At 39.9% G+C, this 15,393-nt stretch overlaps 1 protein-coding gene across 1 annotated transcript in view; it reads right to left on the bottom strand.

Moving 5' to 3' along the window:
* Window positions 1-7,422, bottom strand: part of LOC104164774 (chromosome unknown open reading frame, human CXorf23) — an 8,147-nt gene extending 725 nt beyond the window's left edge. Inside the window, exons 1-6 of the mRNA XM_009704218.1 lie at window positions 7,382-7,422; window positions 4,772-5,350; window positions 3,764-4,429; window positions 1,303-1,481; window positions 506-620; window positions 246-309 (exon numbers count right to left, since the gene is read on the bottom strand). Coding sequence (XP_009702520.1) covers window positions 246-309; window positions 506-620; window positions 1,303-1,481; window positions 3,764-4,429; window positions 4,772-5,350; window positions 7,382-7,422 — 1,644 coding nt within the window. The remainder of the gene's footprint in view (window positions 1-245; window positions 310-505; window positions 621-1,302; window positions 1,482-3,763; window positions 4,430-4,771; window positions 5,351-7,381) is intronic.
* Between the last annotated feature and the right edge of the window lie 7,971 nt (window positions 7,423-15,393).

Below are 15,393 nucleotides of genomic sequence, written 5' to 3'. Positions count from 1 at the left end.
GAATAACCACACTCCAGCTACTCTGGAGAACATACCTGCATTTTACTCATCAGTCAACACAGTATACTTGCACCATTGTGGTATCTGTAAATATGCTCAAGTGTGCATTTCTTTCAAAATAGTCAGAAGTACTGATGGTCTCCCAAGCATATAAAAATGATGTACCAATAGCAAGGGGAAAACGTTGTTTACATCTATATAATTTTAACTTACTGTTTGACAAAAAAGTTAAGTAATAAAAATACCTGGGGAGATTCAAATGGCACAGTTCGTTTGTTCTGAAGTTCTGCTAGAGACATGTCAATCCTCCTGGAACACAAAAATATTACATAAAAACAAGTGCTGTCATAATAAATAGCAAAAGCATTATATCAACTACACAATTCTTTACAGACTATAGGCAGATAGTTTAGAGTCAGTGAAAAAACACTTCACATTGTGTACAGTCTACTGAAGATTAACTACCTTAATGCAAGTAAATCAAGGCAAGAAGCACATCAATCACCTGTGAATTTCTGGATCCAAACGTATTTTAGCTTCATTCATATTTGCAATTGGTTTATCCTGAATTTTTGAGAACCGTTCATGTAGAGTTATGTCAGAAGATTTAAAATAATTTGCTGTGAAGAGAAGGTAAATACAAGAACATTTATTCGCAGAATTTGAAATGCACAGTGGGAAATTGTATCTTTTAAAAGATTAACTCTTAAGGACACCAAGACAACTTCTGAGATTAAATTTCAAGCTATTTCCACTTGCAGTTTAACATTCACAAATGAAAGATTAGGCCAGCCCAACTTAGACATCCTTCTTATTAAATAAGATTAAGCTCAACAGAGAATTAACTATTTGCCAGCTCTATCATAGTAGTACTCAAATGACTAGAATCTCTAAATAAAATTCAACACTGAACATGATGCAGCAGCCTAAACACTAATCTGAAAAATTAAAGGAACTATATATAACTAGGAAGTTGTGACTACAGCAAAGCTCCTTTTTTCTTCTACTGTTTCCCAAACAAGCAGGTTAGTCTTAAGTACTAGCATAAAATCCTTTCGACCTTAACACTCCACAATAACGCCTCCATTATGGACTGAGACCTTCTTAGAATCATTCTCTATCGAACTACTTTAAATCTTTAACCCATATTTTTCTTAAACAATACAGAATGAAGCCAAAATACAAACGAAGCCAAAGACAAACACCTGAGACTTACAAGGACAGCATATCCAATTAATTAGATTTGGTTTTAATAATTATAAATACATAAACACATACAAATACCCCAAATACTACAGCCACCTTTAACTTGATGGATAATTGTGATTATTTCCTGAGTAAATTCTCTTGATGGGTCATTTTCAACATTTTGTGTTACAGATTCCATGTGCTCAAAAATGGGATGAAAGTTTTCGGTTTTCCTGCCAATGGCAACCAGATCATGGGACATCTGTCTCTCTGTAGTATGACTAGAAGCAGTCCTAGAATAAAAAGGTGCAGATATTCACTTTAAAAGTATTAACTATATCTGAAAATTTCAAATAGACAAGGAGAACAAAACAATAAATTAAGAAGTTCATTTTAGGAATAAATGTGATGAAAACTGAAATCTCATTTTGTTCCTTTTTTAATTAAAAAGCTCATAAGGCCATATGGAAGAAAAGTTACAATAAAATACAAAGAGATGTGACTACACTCTCGGGAATCCTTGTTTCACTGAAGTATGCAATACAAAATTTGTGAATTTTAAACTTTATTCATCTAGATTATCAAATATGAAGATCCTGATATACTACATTAGTTGTATAATTTAGTAGTATGATTCTGGAAGACATTTATGTGTATGTGTCTGCTTATAAGGAGCTACCAGACAATTTTCAAGAACGGTTCAGAGATGTAAAAATCTCACAGCATCTTTGGGAACTGAATCATCACTTCAGCCTAGTGAAACAGCTTTCCAGTGGCAGCGTGTGAACTTAAGGATGTGTTTAGCATTTTTTTTTTTGTTGAATTTTACTCATTCTAAAGAAGTTTACACCCCAAATGGTTGCATTGCTGGTTAAGAATTATTTTGACAAGGAAGCTAACGCTTAAAAAATCCTGCTGTTCTTGTTGCAAGGAAAATGCTTGTCATTTGGAAAGATAAACTGAGGACTGAAACAGCCCATGTAAAAGCTTTTAGGATAAAGACTCTGTTTACTGTGCATTCTGCAAAGTGATTATGTGCCGCCTTCTTTTATTTGAAGCGTACAAGACTAGAATTTCATACAGAAATTGTATAAGAAATAGCGTCTAGCAGGGGCCAGAAGTCATCTATTTGCCTCCAGTAAACTGGAAATAAATGCATGCAAGAAGGAATCCAAAGAATCTCAATTATAGATGATTTGAATAATCTACCTGTTCCCCAGGTATATAAAGAAAGTATTCTTCTGAGCTGAGTCATTTCAAGGTGTTTATTAAATGCCTGAAGTAGGCAGCACGAATATTCCCAGTCAGCTTCTATAAAATCAGTGTTCTTGTCTTTGAAAAAATAAAGTATTTAGCACTTTTGGCTGTGGAAGAAAACCTTCCACACATTAAATTAGCTGTAACCAATGTAGTAGTTTAAGTCTGCAAATAACTACCATGTCCATTGTGCATGACTTTCAAAAACAGCAAGAGGGAACTAGATACAGGAATCGTCCTGTGAGCTTGCAACAAAACTCAACAATAAATTATTCAGGAAGTTAAATGCTTGTCCTAGGGCAGGGAAGGGGGTAGGGGGCATTACTCCAATTCCCTTTCCCGTCTTTAATATTAGCCCCTTATGTACAGACAGTAACCTGTCTTTGTAACTCTCTATTGTATTACATGTTTCTGAAATACTGGAAAGGGAAAAAAATTGACACAGATGTTTTATTTAGGACAAGATCCAAAATACCTTTAAAATAAAGGCTGATTCCCTTTGGAAAGGATTACCTTCCCTTGCAAAATGATTACTGCCATTGTACGATACTCTGGCCTGCACAGCAAGGCAACAAACCAGAAAAGCCTGCAAAGACCTACGCAAACCAAGCTGCTTACTCTCTACCATGTAGCCATCATCTAGATTTTCATCGTATTACCACTTTTCTCCACTTCTGCTGGCATTGGGAATGCTTAAGGCAACCACAAGTATTACACAGAAGACAGGCAGAAGCAGACTCTGCTGCTTTTCAGTTCTGATGCCTCAACAGATTGCCACTTCATTCATCACAACAATAAGTAACATAACCTAGGGACCTCATTTTTCAACAGCTTTATTGAAATTGAGATCTTGAACATCTCAATGCATGCCTGAGATTCGTGTAATTTAAAGGTTATCTGATTTTTAGAAATTAGGGATGACTCGGCAAAAAAAAAATAAAGCCATCATATTCCAGAAGAAAGCACAGAACTGGGCTTTTCTGCTTTTGTGGTGGTTTTTTTGTTTGTTTTTAAATAAAAGTAACACACTTACTTATCATAAGCAACTTTTAACTACAGGTTTGTATCGGGCATATCTGCTCTTTCCACTTCCCACTACATCTCCATGAAATGAACTAGGGGATTTTTTTTTTTTTTTTTTCTCAAAATAGGCTGGAAGTTCCCAGTCTAGGCAAGTCAATATTTTAAACAAAATAAAATTAAAAAGGTATAACCTTAGTTTATCCTTATACCTCTTAAAGAAACCCTGCTTTCCTCCAATATTCATAAACTGTAAATAGATAGGAAGAAAGAAGAAGAGGCGAGGAGAAACCAGTACCTGTACTTGGTCACCATTTTCTTCATATCCACTTTGATTGTGAGATGTTCCCTCCTACAGTTGACATCTGACATTTTCACATCTGAAACAGTATCACTTGAATCATGCTGGCTATCAGAGGAATCTACTTTTTTCCTGAATTCCCCTTCTTTCCTTACTCTGTCCTTCGGCTTGTTTTTAAAAGATCTCAGATCAACACCCATTTCGGAAGAGTTAACACAAGTATTGCAGCCCTTCTTCGAACTGTATTTAACAGGTACTTCAATGTGCCCTTCTTCAGTCCGTCTTGCTCTTCCACCACTAAAGTAATCTAACTCTTTGCTATTCTGGGCACCCTTAGAAGAACCATATTTCTGGTCTTCCTGCTTCACATACTTCTGAGCTCTATCATCTGAAACAGGCTTTTCCCCATCTGGATGCCTGCGCCGTTTGTGACTGTACTCATAGGCTATCTTTGTCACAGAAACCTCTGAGTACTCCCTTTCAGCCGATCGGTGGGACTGTGCACCCAGATTTCTTTGCTCCTCCTTTTCTTGGTAGGGTGGAAAAGAACGTTCTTGCTTCCACTTGGAATTTCTTGCTACTTCTCCACCGTCATACCTCTCCATTTCTTTAGCCCTTTTAGACGTGTGTCCATATTCTCTGTAATCGTGATCTTCAGGATACCTGTGTTGACATAAAGCAATTTACACTTGCACTAGAGAAGAAAGCGAGAACTTATATGTGCAGAATGTTGGACAGCAGAATGCGTGGCAAGTTAACCCATAATCCCTCACGCCAAGGTACAGATGTGCAGGGGCTCTTAAGAGGGAAATATTATCCTTTCATACTCTAGCCATCAATACGATTTACTTAAAAGACAAATACTTCACTACTACCAGTCGCCCATAATTAAACTACAAAGTGGCCAACGTGTTTCAAGGTGGATATCTTCAACTATAATGAAAACAGACTTTCACTTGAGGCTTACACCACAATACCCAGGTTTTAATTATTTTATTCCTATACCTCTTCTGTAAAGAGCTCCTTGCCGTAAATTCATCAGAAACTCTTCTGGGTGACTGACCATACTTCTCTTCCTGCAACCTCTGGTGCCTCAAGCCATCTTCATGCCATTTTCTTTCAAATTTACAGGAAGCCCCTAACGGTCTATGAAAAGGTTTCATTCCTTTTTCATTTCCCATGACTTTGTAGTGCTCAAACACATATCTGTCTTCCATTTTGTGTTGGTAAAACGGACGATCATGCTCTTTATATGGTATTTCCAAGTATTTTGGTGGTAACTGGCATCTCCTATTGCTTTCAGTTCTTTCAGATGAATGTGTTCTGTAGGGCTTATGACTGTAAGTATCTTCCATGGGAATTCTTTTCAGGTTTGGTGAAGGTGATCTACGTTCGTGTATTCTCTGGTGGTTATTTCCATGAGGTGCAAACCTGGAATTGCTTTGTCCGTATTTTTCATCTTCCATTCTCCAAGGCATAGGCTTCTTTGGGTCCTTACGAAAGCTTTTATATTCACAGTCATAATTAATATGAGTATGCCTTTGCCTATGGTGCTCTGGACTCCTAAATGCTGGAGATAAGGACCTGAGGCAAAAATAAAATCCACATGGAGTAGTCCCATAAAATTGAATGAACCTCTTATTGAGAGCATTTATTCCCTAAGGAAGTATAGTTTAGTACCTAATTTTAATCAACTGGTAAAAAACTTGAAAACAAGATATTCAAAGTGTCATATGCCTGGCTAGAGTACCAAGCTTCTTTTACTCTGTTGAAAGTTTTCATCGTAAAAATACCCCCTAGAAATAGTAGTAAGTGAATCATTTCTCTCTCTGCATTTGTTCATTTAAAACTAAAAATAAATTTCATATTTCAACAGAAAGCAACTGTTACATACATTTTCACACTTCTGAAGGATTCACTATCTTTTTCAGTGCCAAGGGGAAAAAAAGGGTAAGGAAAAACACATATAAAGAAATGCAAATTAAAAAAAGACAAGACCTTTTCAGGTTTTCTTTGCATGCCAAAACAACTCCCAAAACTGATTGAAAACATTATAAAATATCCTATTTAAATGTCATACAGGTAGGCTTTTTCCTGCAGAAAAGATTGAGTTTGAAAAAGATGTTTTGGTCTTTTTGTATAATAATGTGTACATGTACATACACGTATACCTATGCACTTCCACACTTACTGCAGCTTTTTCTATTAAAGATTCAACTGCTAAGAACGACTCAATTGCATCATTCAGCTTTGCATTTTCACCTACAGTTACAAAAACGAAAGCAACTTGTTAAGTTTTTAGCCAAAATATCCGTAAATGAAGAAAAAAATAGTACAAGCCACTAGCAAGAACCAGGAAGTAATCCCAGACATAACAGTTCTGCTTGTATTCAAGTATTCACTGTACACTCTTGATACACTCTTCAAAAAACACTGAAAAATTTAAGTCAAAAAAATTCAAGGAAGTTCCTTCTTTTATACACATATTGCAAATGTACAATTTGGCATAACTATTTGCTCCACTTCTGCAAATGAGTTCAAACTCAGAACCACAGATCTTCATAAAACTATAATGGCTAACTTCCAATAGCACCCATACTGCTGCTGCCCTCCCATGTTCTGGTTAAGGCTTGCATTTTAATAAGAGCTCGGGCATTCCTTCCTGCCCTTCACTCAAAGGATATATTCACAACTATCAATCTAGTATGGAAGTAGATAGGATTTCTCTTTTTAAAAACAAACACACACTCACACATATTTTTCTGTGTTATCCAACAAACTCCCTTGGTCTTGGTCAGCACAACTTAATTAGTCTGTTGAGAAAAGCAACTCCAAACCAGCAGAAAAGTAGTTTCAAGCTCCTGAAAGCTTAAAATTGTATTCCAGCCTCCTAGTTTTAACACCTCAAATTTGCACTGCAAGTCCTAAAAACTAGGCAGGTAACTAACAGCATGAAGTACCCTGGATGTTAGTCTGATGGCAAACATCAATGACACATGCTACTAGGCTAGTGTCCAAAAAGAAGGGCACCAACTCCCATGTTTTTAGTTTGCATTATGCTTTAGATATGCTGCAAGGCATATCTAACTGTGCTAAAGATCAATTTGTGGATCAGCCCCAAAGGTTCAGAAAACCTGAGGTGTTTGAATTAAGAAGCTGGGTTTTGTTTGTTTGTGGTTTTTTTTGGTGTGTTTTTATATATTTTTTTTAAACAGTCAGTCTGGCCCTCCCTGTAGACCGACAGGCAAAACAGGAATGAGTTACAGACATTAAGTGCACCTGGTGGTGCCTGAGTAAACATAACCTTAACTAGTTTGCTACTTAAGGTAGTTCCAAGTCCCGAAACATGCAAGTTGAACATGGTTCTTGGCAGAGAGCAAAAACTTAACACCTCCAGCTTAAAAAAAAAAAATCAATCATAATAATACAATTGTAAGTTGGGAAAAAAATTGCAGAAGGATTTCAGTTTGGAAAATAAAATACAGTCTATAAAATACACTTTACAAACTGCAATTCTGCATGCAGTTTTTTTTCTTTTACACAAGTTTTAAGTCCTACTTATAAGTCCTTACATAGAACTACATTTCAGAACACAATTCATAGATAAATATTTACCTCGGTTTCCATCGTGGTGATCTTGATCTAGATCTTGTCATCTTCTCACGTGTTTATATGACTTTCTTGAAGCTGTAAAAACAATACAATTTACTAGTCAGATAACAGAATTGCACTACAAATTGCAACAGGGACAGCTGTTTTTAACACGTGTAGTATGAGATGCTTCAAAGTTTGGGTGAGGCATATTTTTAGGATGTTTTACTTTACCTCTAATTCCCATTGTAAGGCAAGTAACTTTTTTCCTGATTGCTGCTCTGTGAATACAGCTTATTTTCTTTATAAAGATTTAAATATTTGACCATTGCTCCTTGTTTCTCTCCATTTTGCAATACTATTCACTCGTTTTTAAATGTCAATAATCTCACAAGTGAGCTGCAGCAACTGAAAAAATGCTATAATTGTTAGTACGTATTGAATCCTATAGATGATAGAGAAGGGAGAGACAGCCAGTTTTAAAATCAAGTTTATGAAGAAAAATGATTTTTGCATTGAATTATATTCTGAACTTCAAATTTGTAATATACACTGATGTTTTTACATGGTTACAGACCTCCTGAAAGCTTTAACTGCTCCATCAAGTCTTAACTGCTGTATCATCACACACTTCATCCATGCACAAAAGATCACACTTCATTTATATACTTGTTAATAACCTACTACCTAGACACACATTTAAATATACAATGGATGCACTATGACTGAAAGCACTGCTCCTGAATCCTGGAAGTAGCCTGGGCATCCCTGTGGAAGAGTGGCTGAATGAGAAGGGACATAACCTAATTGCGATGAACAATCCAGCCCTTGCAATGGGCTGCGAATAAAAGCTTTAGCTGCAGGCCCGAAAGTAACTGTGAACTCTCCTTGAATCCCCTAAGAATCAGAAGCAGCAGAACAAAAGAAAAGACAAGAGGAGCTATCTCCCTGAGCAGGGGAGTGAACAGTGTTACTTCATGGCGCGTGGACATGAGATGTGTACCAATTAAAAATAACTCGATACGCGTGGACGTAAGTTGTAAACCAATCATAGACGTGTGGCTTAGTGCATGGCTTTCTGCTTGTCTATAAATATGCTGTAAAAACTTGAATAAAGGGAGAACGACCATACTCATATTGAGGCTACGTCATTACTCGGAGCCCGATTCTCACTCCGACACATCCCTTCTCAAAAAAGCTATGGAAGAACAAGAAAAATATCAGTGGAATCTACCCTTCTTGATCCTCTTTGCAAAAAGATACTAGAAATTTGGAAAACAAATGATGAAAGGATATACAAACTCACCAGTAACATGACTGGTGAATAGGAACGGAATGATTATTTAGCAAACACAAGGATTTAGGCAGAGTGAAATTATCAGGCATTGGTTAAAAGTTGGAATTTGGACCACACACACATGCCTACAGCTCCTAATTACCACAAGATGCCGTAAAGGCCAGAAATATAAATAGATACAAAACCAAACCCATCAACAGCTCTGAAATTAATGAACAACCAGCCACTTGAAACTGGAAGAATATGCCCAAGTCAATGTCACTCTATACATGCTCTGGTATTTTCTGTAAGTATTTGCTCACAGACACTCATGGAGACAAAAAACTAGTGTGGACTGGCCAAGTATGGCCTTTTTGACACTCCCAGCGCTCAAATCATGTCTTAACTAAATCTTTTGCCTGACCAACTAAAATTGAAAAGGGAGAAAAACCAGCAAGCTTTAAGGCACGTAAAAACCCTGTAAGAGTAGTGTGCATCCACATGCCTGACCCAGTGCCTCACCCCTCCCCCCCATCACAATAATTGGTCAAATAAAATATAACTCCTTGCGATATCTGATCTTTTTGTTATTAGCTCATGGCTAAAATAGCAGTATCTTTGAGGAGAATGTACAGCATACTTCTGATGCCTACTACCACAGGTGGATGTTAGACAAGCCACCTACTACCTTTCAGAGTGATTCTGGAAATGTTCATTTCCTGCTCATTAAGTTACACCATAAGCTAACTGGAAAATTATTTGCAAGACATAGCAATAGCTTAGTTCTGGAGAAAACTCTTGAATTTATTTTCTTTTAAATCTCAAAAGTCTCCTGTTTACCATGAGGGTATTTGCTCTGCAATGAATCTTTCCATGTCACAAGGCATGAAGTTGCAAGAACTGTTGCAAGGGATAGTGAAGCAAAAAACCCAACCCCAAAGTACACCAAATACAACGTATAATATTTGTTCCCTGAACTTTCAAATATGAAGTTAGCATTGCCTCTTAGATCCTAAAGGCATATATCTGAGAATTGCATAACATGAATTAACTTCAGGTCCTTTGTTTACTCAAAGATCATACTAGCCAAAGTTAAATATGATGCTCCAATGCCAGTACTCATTACATATTATTTTTCAAAGAAAAGTAACATTGTGACCAAAATACTTTCCTATTTCTCACCCATAAAAACACACCTTACCAAACTGAACAGTATTTCAGAAACAAAAATACACCCTCTGGCTAACATTTCAAAAAGAGGTGAATATCCTGCAAGCTTCAAAGATTCACTATTACACTCTATTCTTGTAAATTTTAAAAAGTGACAGTGTTTCATTTGCCATTCAAATTCTTTCTTTCTACCCTTCAGTTCTGAACTTTATCTTTCATTTTCCAAGTGAGTATGTAAACAGCAAAAAGGCAAAAGTACCATTAAACCCCACCAAACCATGACACAGAACCTGATTTGCCAGGATCTCTCATCGCAGACCGATCAAGCTAGAAACTGAACATATGTAACGACAGATTCCTTATTCTTTCGAGACTGGCTAAACAATCATACTAAAAGCATGAGGAGGACTGTGACAGCGTGTCCTAGATCTTGCCTTAGGATAAAGAGGACTACTGTAATTTCCAATGAAGACACTCCTTTTGTTTAGTGGAGTTATAGCGAGATTCAAAATCCAATATGCAGCATAGGAAGGCAGCAGACACTCGACCCCAATGAAGACTCCCAGTGTAACACCAAAGTTCGAATTAAACTGCACAGAATTTGTAAGCACATTGCTAAATTCAGGTTTAAACCATCTCACCTAGACCAGCAATACAGTTCAGTATCAAAAGTAAGCTTTTTGTATAACAGTACTAGGTGGCAAGCCCGTCTATAGTAGAATTACTTGACTCAAGTGAAGGTCCTACAGTTCCCAAGTCAGCCATCAAGGTGCTTCTGAAAGGCCAGGTCATGTTGGAGTAGAGATGCCAGGACCTGCTATGAAAGTCTTGTCATACCTACCTACTACAAACCTGAAACTAGTATCTTGAGAGAAGTAAACTGAAAATGACCAGAAATTGTACAGGATGTGCCAACCTGAACACATGTTCTTTCAGAAAGGCTATAAATTTTTAACAACTTGCTCTTCTGAACAGAGCAATCGTCAATCTCCTTGATTTTCTCCTAACATGAAATACAAGAAATCAGAAATGACTGCAGTCACCTAGCTGAACAGAGGGGAACTGGAGCTCTTCCTAATGCAAAGAGCCCCACATCAACAAGCCTCAAACAGCTAAAACTTTGCAGAGAGAGCACAGACTGAGTAGAAGTAGTTAACTCTCCTGTAAACAGGCCATAAATACATGACTACTTTACACGCCTTTTGGGTGCCTTCCATCATCTACAACAGATCATGGAAGAAACCCTATGCAGGGCATGCAAAGGACAGGTCAATAGTAGTAATGCTCACCATCAAGGACCTGTTCTTCAATTGTCAGTTCACCTGCAGGGAAAGGTGATGACATCTCATCCCTTTGTAAGGGATTGTGCGACTGCCATTGCCACTGCCTCCCAAATGATTTAGAGGAGGAAGGGATAAGCAAGTCTTTCATACGCTGAGTCACACAGCAGACAGGAAGGCAGACACTGACCCTTGTTCCAAAAACTACCCAGCTCACTATTCTCTCACTCTGCCCAAAAAGATAAGGAAGAGCTGCAAGCTTTTAATTGACTGTCTCCTAGGCAAGGGACACACCAAAGCATGTATTGCTGCAGTGTCTGTCAAGAAAAAGAATCCAGGAATTGAGAGTCTCAGCACCAAGAGAGTCAAGTATTTGACAGAAATACAATCAAATTAAAAGCTTAGCTGCAATCCAGACTTAAAAACAGGAAAGATCTTGAAGTCTGCAATACAGAAAGTAATTTACCCTATCCTTAAATGAAAAGTATAGAACTAACAACTTTTCTAGTAGGTAACTTATAAAAGCTGATTCAAAGGTTGTCCCATGCGGCTCCCACCTCAGACACTGTTCAAGCAGGACACAAGCCTGGCATGTTCTTGCCCATGCAGCTTTCAGGCAAATCTTATCACCTCCAACAGCAAACGCCCAGGAAAAAGCATGAGAATAGAGAAACATCTCCCAACAAACTGACCTGCAACAGGACTTCACATTTCTTTTAGCCAATGCTTCCCAGACTGGTTTGGGTACCACCACCACAGACATAGGCTCCCAGAGCTGCACTAGGCTGTGCATACACTCATTTCTCCCTGATTTTTCTACTACACACCTTCAACCTCAAAACTGCAGCTCCCAACTGGCACCTTCATCCACTACCCCCAATCCTGCAGGGGCTGGAAGAAGGATGTCATCAAGCATGCAGCACAACCCTGCCCCATGCTCCAGCATCACTACTCCAGCACCAGAGAGGTGCCTGGAGCTGAGTTACACCTCTGCCAGCCCACAGAGGTGACTCCCAACTCAAGGCACATCACCTGAGGGCAGGACATATGTGACAGGTTTGAAAACCATGGGCTAGAACAGCTGTTTAAGTCAAGGCCACACACCCCAGCTGAGACAAATGAAACTTAGCTGAGGGATTTCTAAACCGTTCCTTCTTCTAGACAACACAGTAGATAACAGATCAATACAAATGACCAAGATCCAAATTTCCATCCTCAGTTTCCTCACAGCTCTCTGATAGTCTCTTTTTGATTACAGATCCCTTCTCCTGGGCTTTTGTTACTCTCAGAGCACCTTCCACATCTCCAAGGTTATGCTTTGAATCTCCAAAATATTTCATAGCAAGTCTGGCGGTACCACCTCCAGGCCACTGCAGCCTCACAGCCTAAATCCATTTTTTTCTTGCCATGCGACATTTACCAAATTTCCTGATCTAGTCCACAGCATTTTGCCAGGCAGCTGTGGCAGAGTGGCTGGAAACAGTGGGCAGTGATGGCAGGAGTCAGCACCATGAGCCCACACTCCACGAGCCAAGGAGCACGGCAAGCTCCAGTTTGTTTGCTGAGAGACTGGGCCTCCCCAACACCAGAAGCACCCTTCCAGTCTCCCAAAACCACAGCCACTGCAGCTTTAGAGAACATTTTGTCCTCCTCAGCTTTATCCTTTTTCTTTGGCACAAGCTGGGGAAGGCAAACTTTACACAGGTTGTATCCCAATACCAAGGATCATTAACAGACATCCAGGTCTCATGCTAGCAAGGTAACTGTCCCATGGAGGGGCAGTATGTGGGCATCGCTCTCCTCTGCTTGCTGTACAGAATAGATATAAAAGAGATTGTTCCCTCTTATACTAACTGTAGGATGAAGACCTGCTACAGAAAGTACAGGCCTAGCTAAAGCATACAGTAGTTCTTAATGGATCGCTAAACAAATTTTAAGTAATTCCTTCAGATACATAGAAAGCATTCCCCTGTCCCTGCATATTTCAGCAAAAGAATAAAAAAAACTTAGTAGATCAACTGAGCATGTAACTTCAGCTCATTGTGCTCTCATTTAAAACCAACCCATTTAACAACACTAATTAGCACGCAATGCCTCACCTTTGCAGCAAAACAGATTACAATGCCAATTTGGAAAGACTGAACAGGATACGTCTCTATCACATAATAAATTAGGCATTTCACACTCAAATAAATTCCCCCCCCCCCCCTCAAAAAACCCCCCCCCCCCCCCGCCACACACAAAGAAAGCACAACCGATAAACATATTGGTGAGCCATTTCCACAATGCATTGAATTAGAGGCCTTTAATGCCCATCTTTTACAGAGCCTTAAATGTCACAGCACCATCCTCAGCCACTTCTGCCTACCAGTTTTTAAGGGGGCACCAAAAGTGTGTTAAATCCACTCCTGTCAGTCCCAGAGACAACCACAACAAATTCCTGCCTACTGAAAGCTCTCCAACACGTACAAACCATGATGGAGACCTTTGCTTTTTCACCTCAAGTCACAAAACCACCAGAAAACCCAAAGAAACCCGTTATTTATTTAGAATCAGCAATGTCACACAGCAGCGCTCCCAGGAGGCTGGGAAGTCCAGGCTGACTTCCTCAGCCATGCTGGAGAAAGAAGCCCTTGCTAGAGGACTCCCAGCACATTTCCTCCCTTCCCCGCAGACATTGAGCGCCTGCTGCCACCTGAGAAGAAAAGCAAACCTGTGTGCAACACCAAGCCAGCCTATGTTACCTCCTGACAGGTGAACACCCACAAGGCAAGACTGCAGCAAAATCAAGCCCGTCTCATCACAGCACAGGCAGATGGAGAGTTGGTTCGATCGCTCTTACAAAAAGCTGTGGCAGAAATACCAGTTATTTTGCTGAAGGCAGATGTGGAGGAGTGCATGGACGCTCATTAAGACAGAGAGCTGTTTATCAGAATAACAGGGTGTGTCTCTAAATGAAGTTAATTAATTTCACCTCACCTCATCAACACCAATATTAAAAAAAAAAAAAACAGAAAAATCCTCATAGCTTCTGATTAGTCCTTCATAGTGGAAATATGAAAACAAGGGGAAAGACTTAGTCATCCATGTTCTCTGCCCCTCTCTGCCCAGCCCTGTGTCTCACAGGCTGCCACAACGTGGCTTCCGTCACCACAGATCCTTCCATGCCTTTTGCATATTTCTTCCCCTCCCCCTGGCATCCTCTTGCATGCTCTTCCTCCAGCTGTCTGCACCCAGCAAAACTTTCACAGAAGATTCACTTTTCCTTGAGGCCCACAAACACACAAGGTAAGCAGGCAATTAAAAATCTCCTGGCAACGTGAGTAGCCTTTGTTTCAAACCTCTCTAATTCAGGAACCTAAACTATATTTGCAAGATTTGGGGCATTTAAGAATTGCAGTAAAAATCAGGTATTGCTGTTCTGGATGGAGCTGAGCCAAGCGAGGAGCTGCTATCACTGATTCTTCCCAAGACATTACTTCCCCCTCAGATGTGTATGAATAATTGCATACAATCAGCTAAACCAACCAAAGAAGTACCAAAAAACCACAGATTTGGTCACATCAGTACAAATTCCTCTTGCTTTGGTTTGACTCAATCCTGAAAATATAATAAGCTAAACCAAAGACACACTAAAGCTATTATATGACTGCTACCCAAAAGCTGTTCTGCTTTAAGTTATTACAAACACACTACCCGACGTAAATCTGCATGTGACAACATACAAATTACTAGGAACAGGGACTGCTGGTATTCATGCCATGCTCTGAGGAAAACGCTGTCCCTAACGTACCAGCGAGCAGCGACCTCAGTTCTGCTCTCGTCCAGCAGGTTCACAGCGACATGGGTTTTCTAGAACCGCCAAGACACTGGGGTACGGCGCTAAGAGCCCGACGGCATATTGTCACCCCTACCCTGTGCTTTGTTCTTGGCCCTCTCAAAACTCGCTGAATGCTTGAGCTACATGCAACATACCACAAAATACACACGCGTACATGTGTATATGCATATATACACACACGTACATACACAGGCACACTCGCGGGGAGAGGCGGGTTATGGATGCCAGTGCTCCAGGCTACCCAGATATCAGCAGAATCCCCGCTGACCTCCTCCCCCCGCAGCACCCGCTGCCACCGGCCAACACCCCCCGGGTCAGCGCGGGGAACGAAACCAGTATCTCCTCCCCGCCTCCACCGCCTCCGGGACGGGCAGGCCAGCAGGCCCTCCGGTGAGCGCAACAAGGGGCGGCGCAGCTTCGTGCATACCGGCCCGGCGGAGTCCCCGAGGCCCGGCCCGGCCGCCCAGCC

This window comes from Cariama cristata, unplaced genomic scaffold (assembly GCF_000690535.1).
Source record: "Cariama cristata isolate BGI_N322 unplaced genomic scaffold, ASM69053v1 scaffold2247, whole genome shotgun sequence".
NCBI lineage: Eukaryota > Metazoa > Chordata > Aves > Cariamiformes > Cariamidae > Cariama > Cariama cristata.
This window is presented reverse-complemented; position numbering and strand designations above follow the sequence as displayed.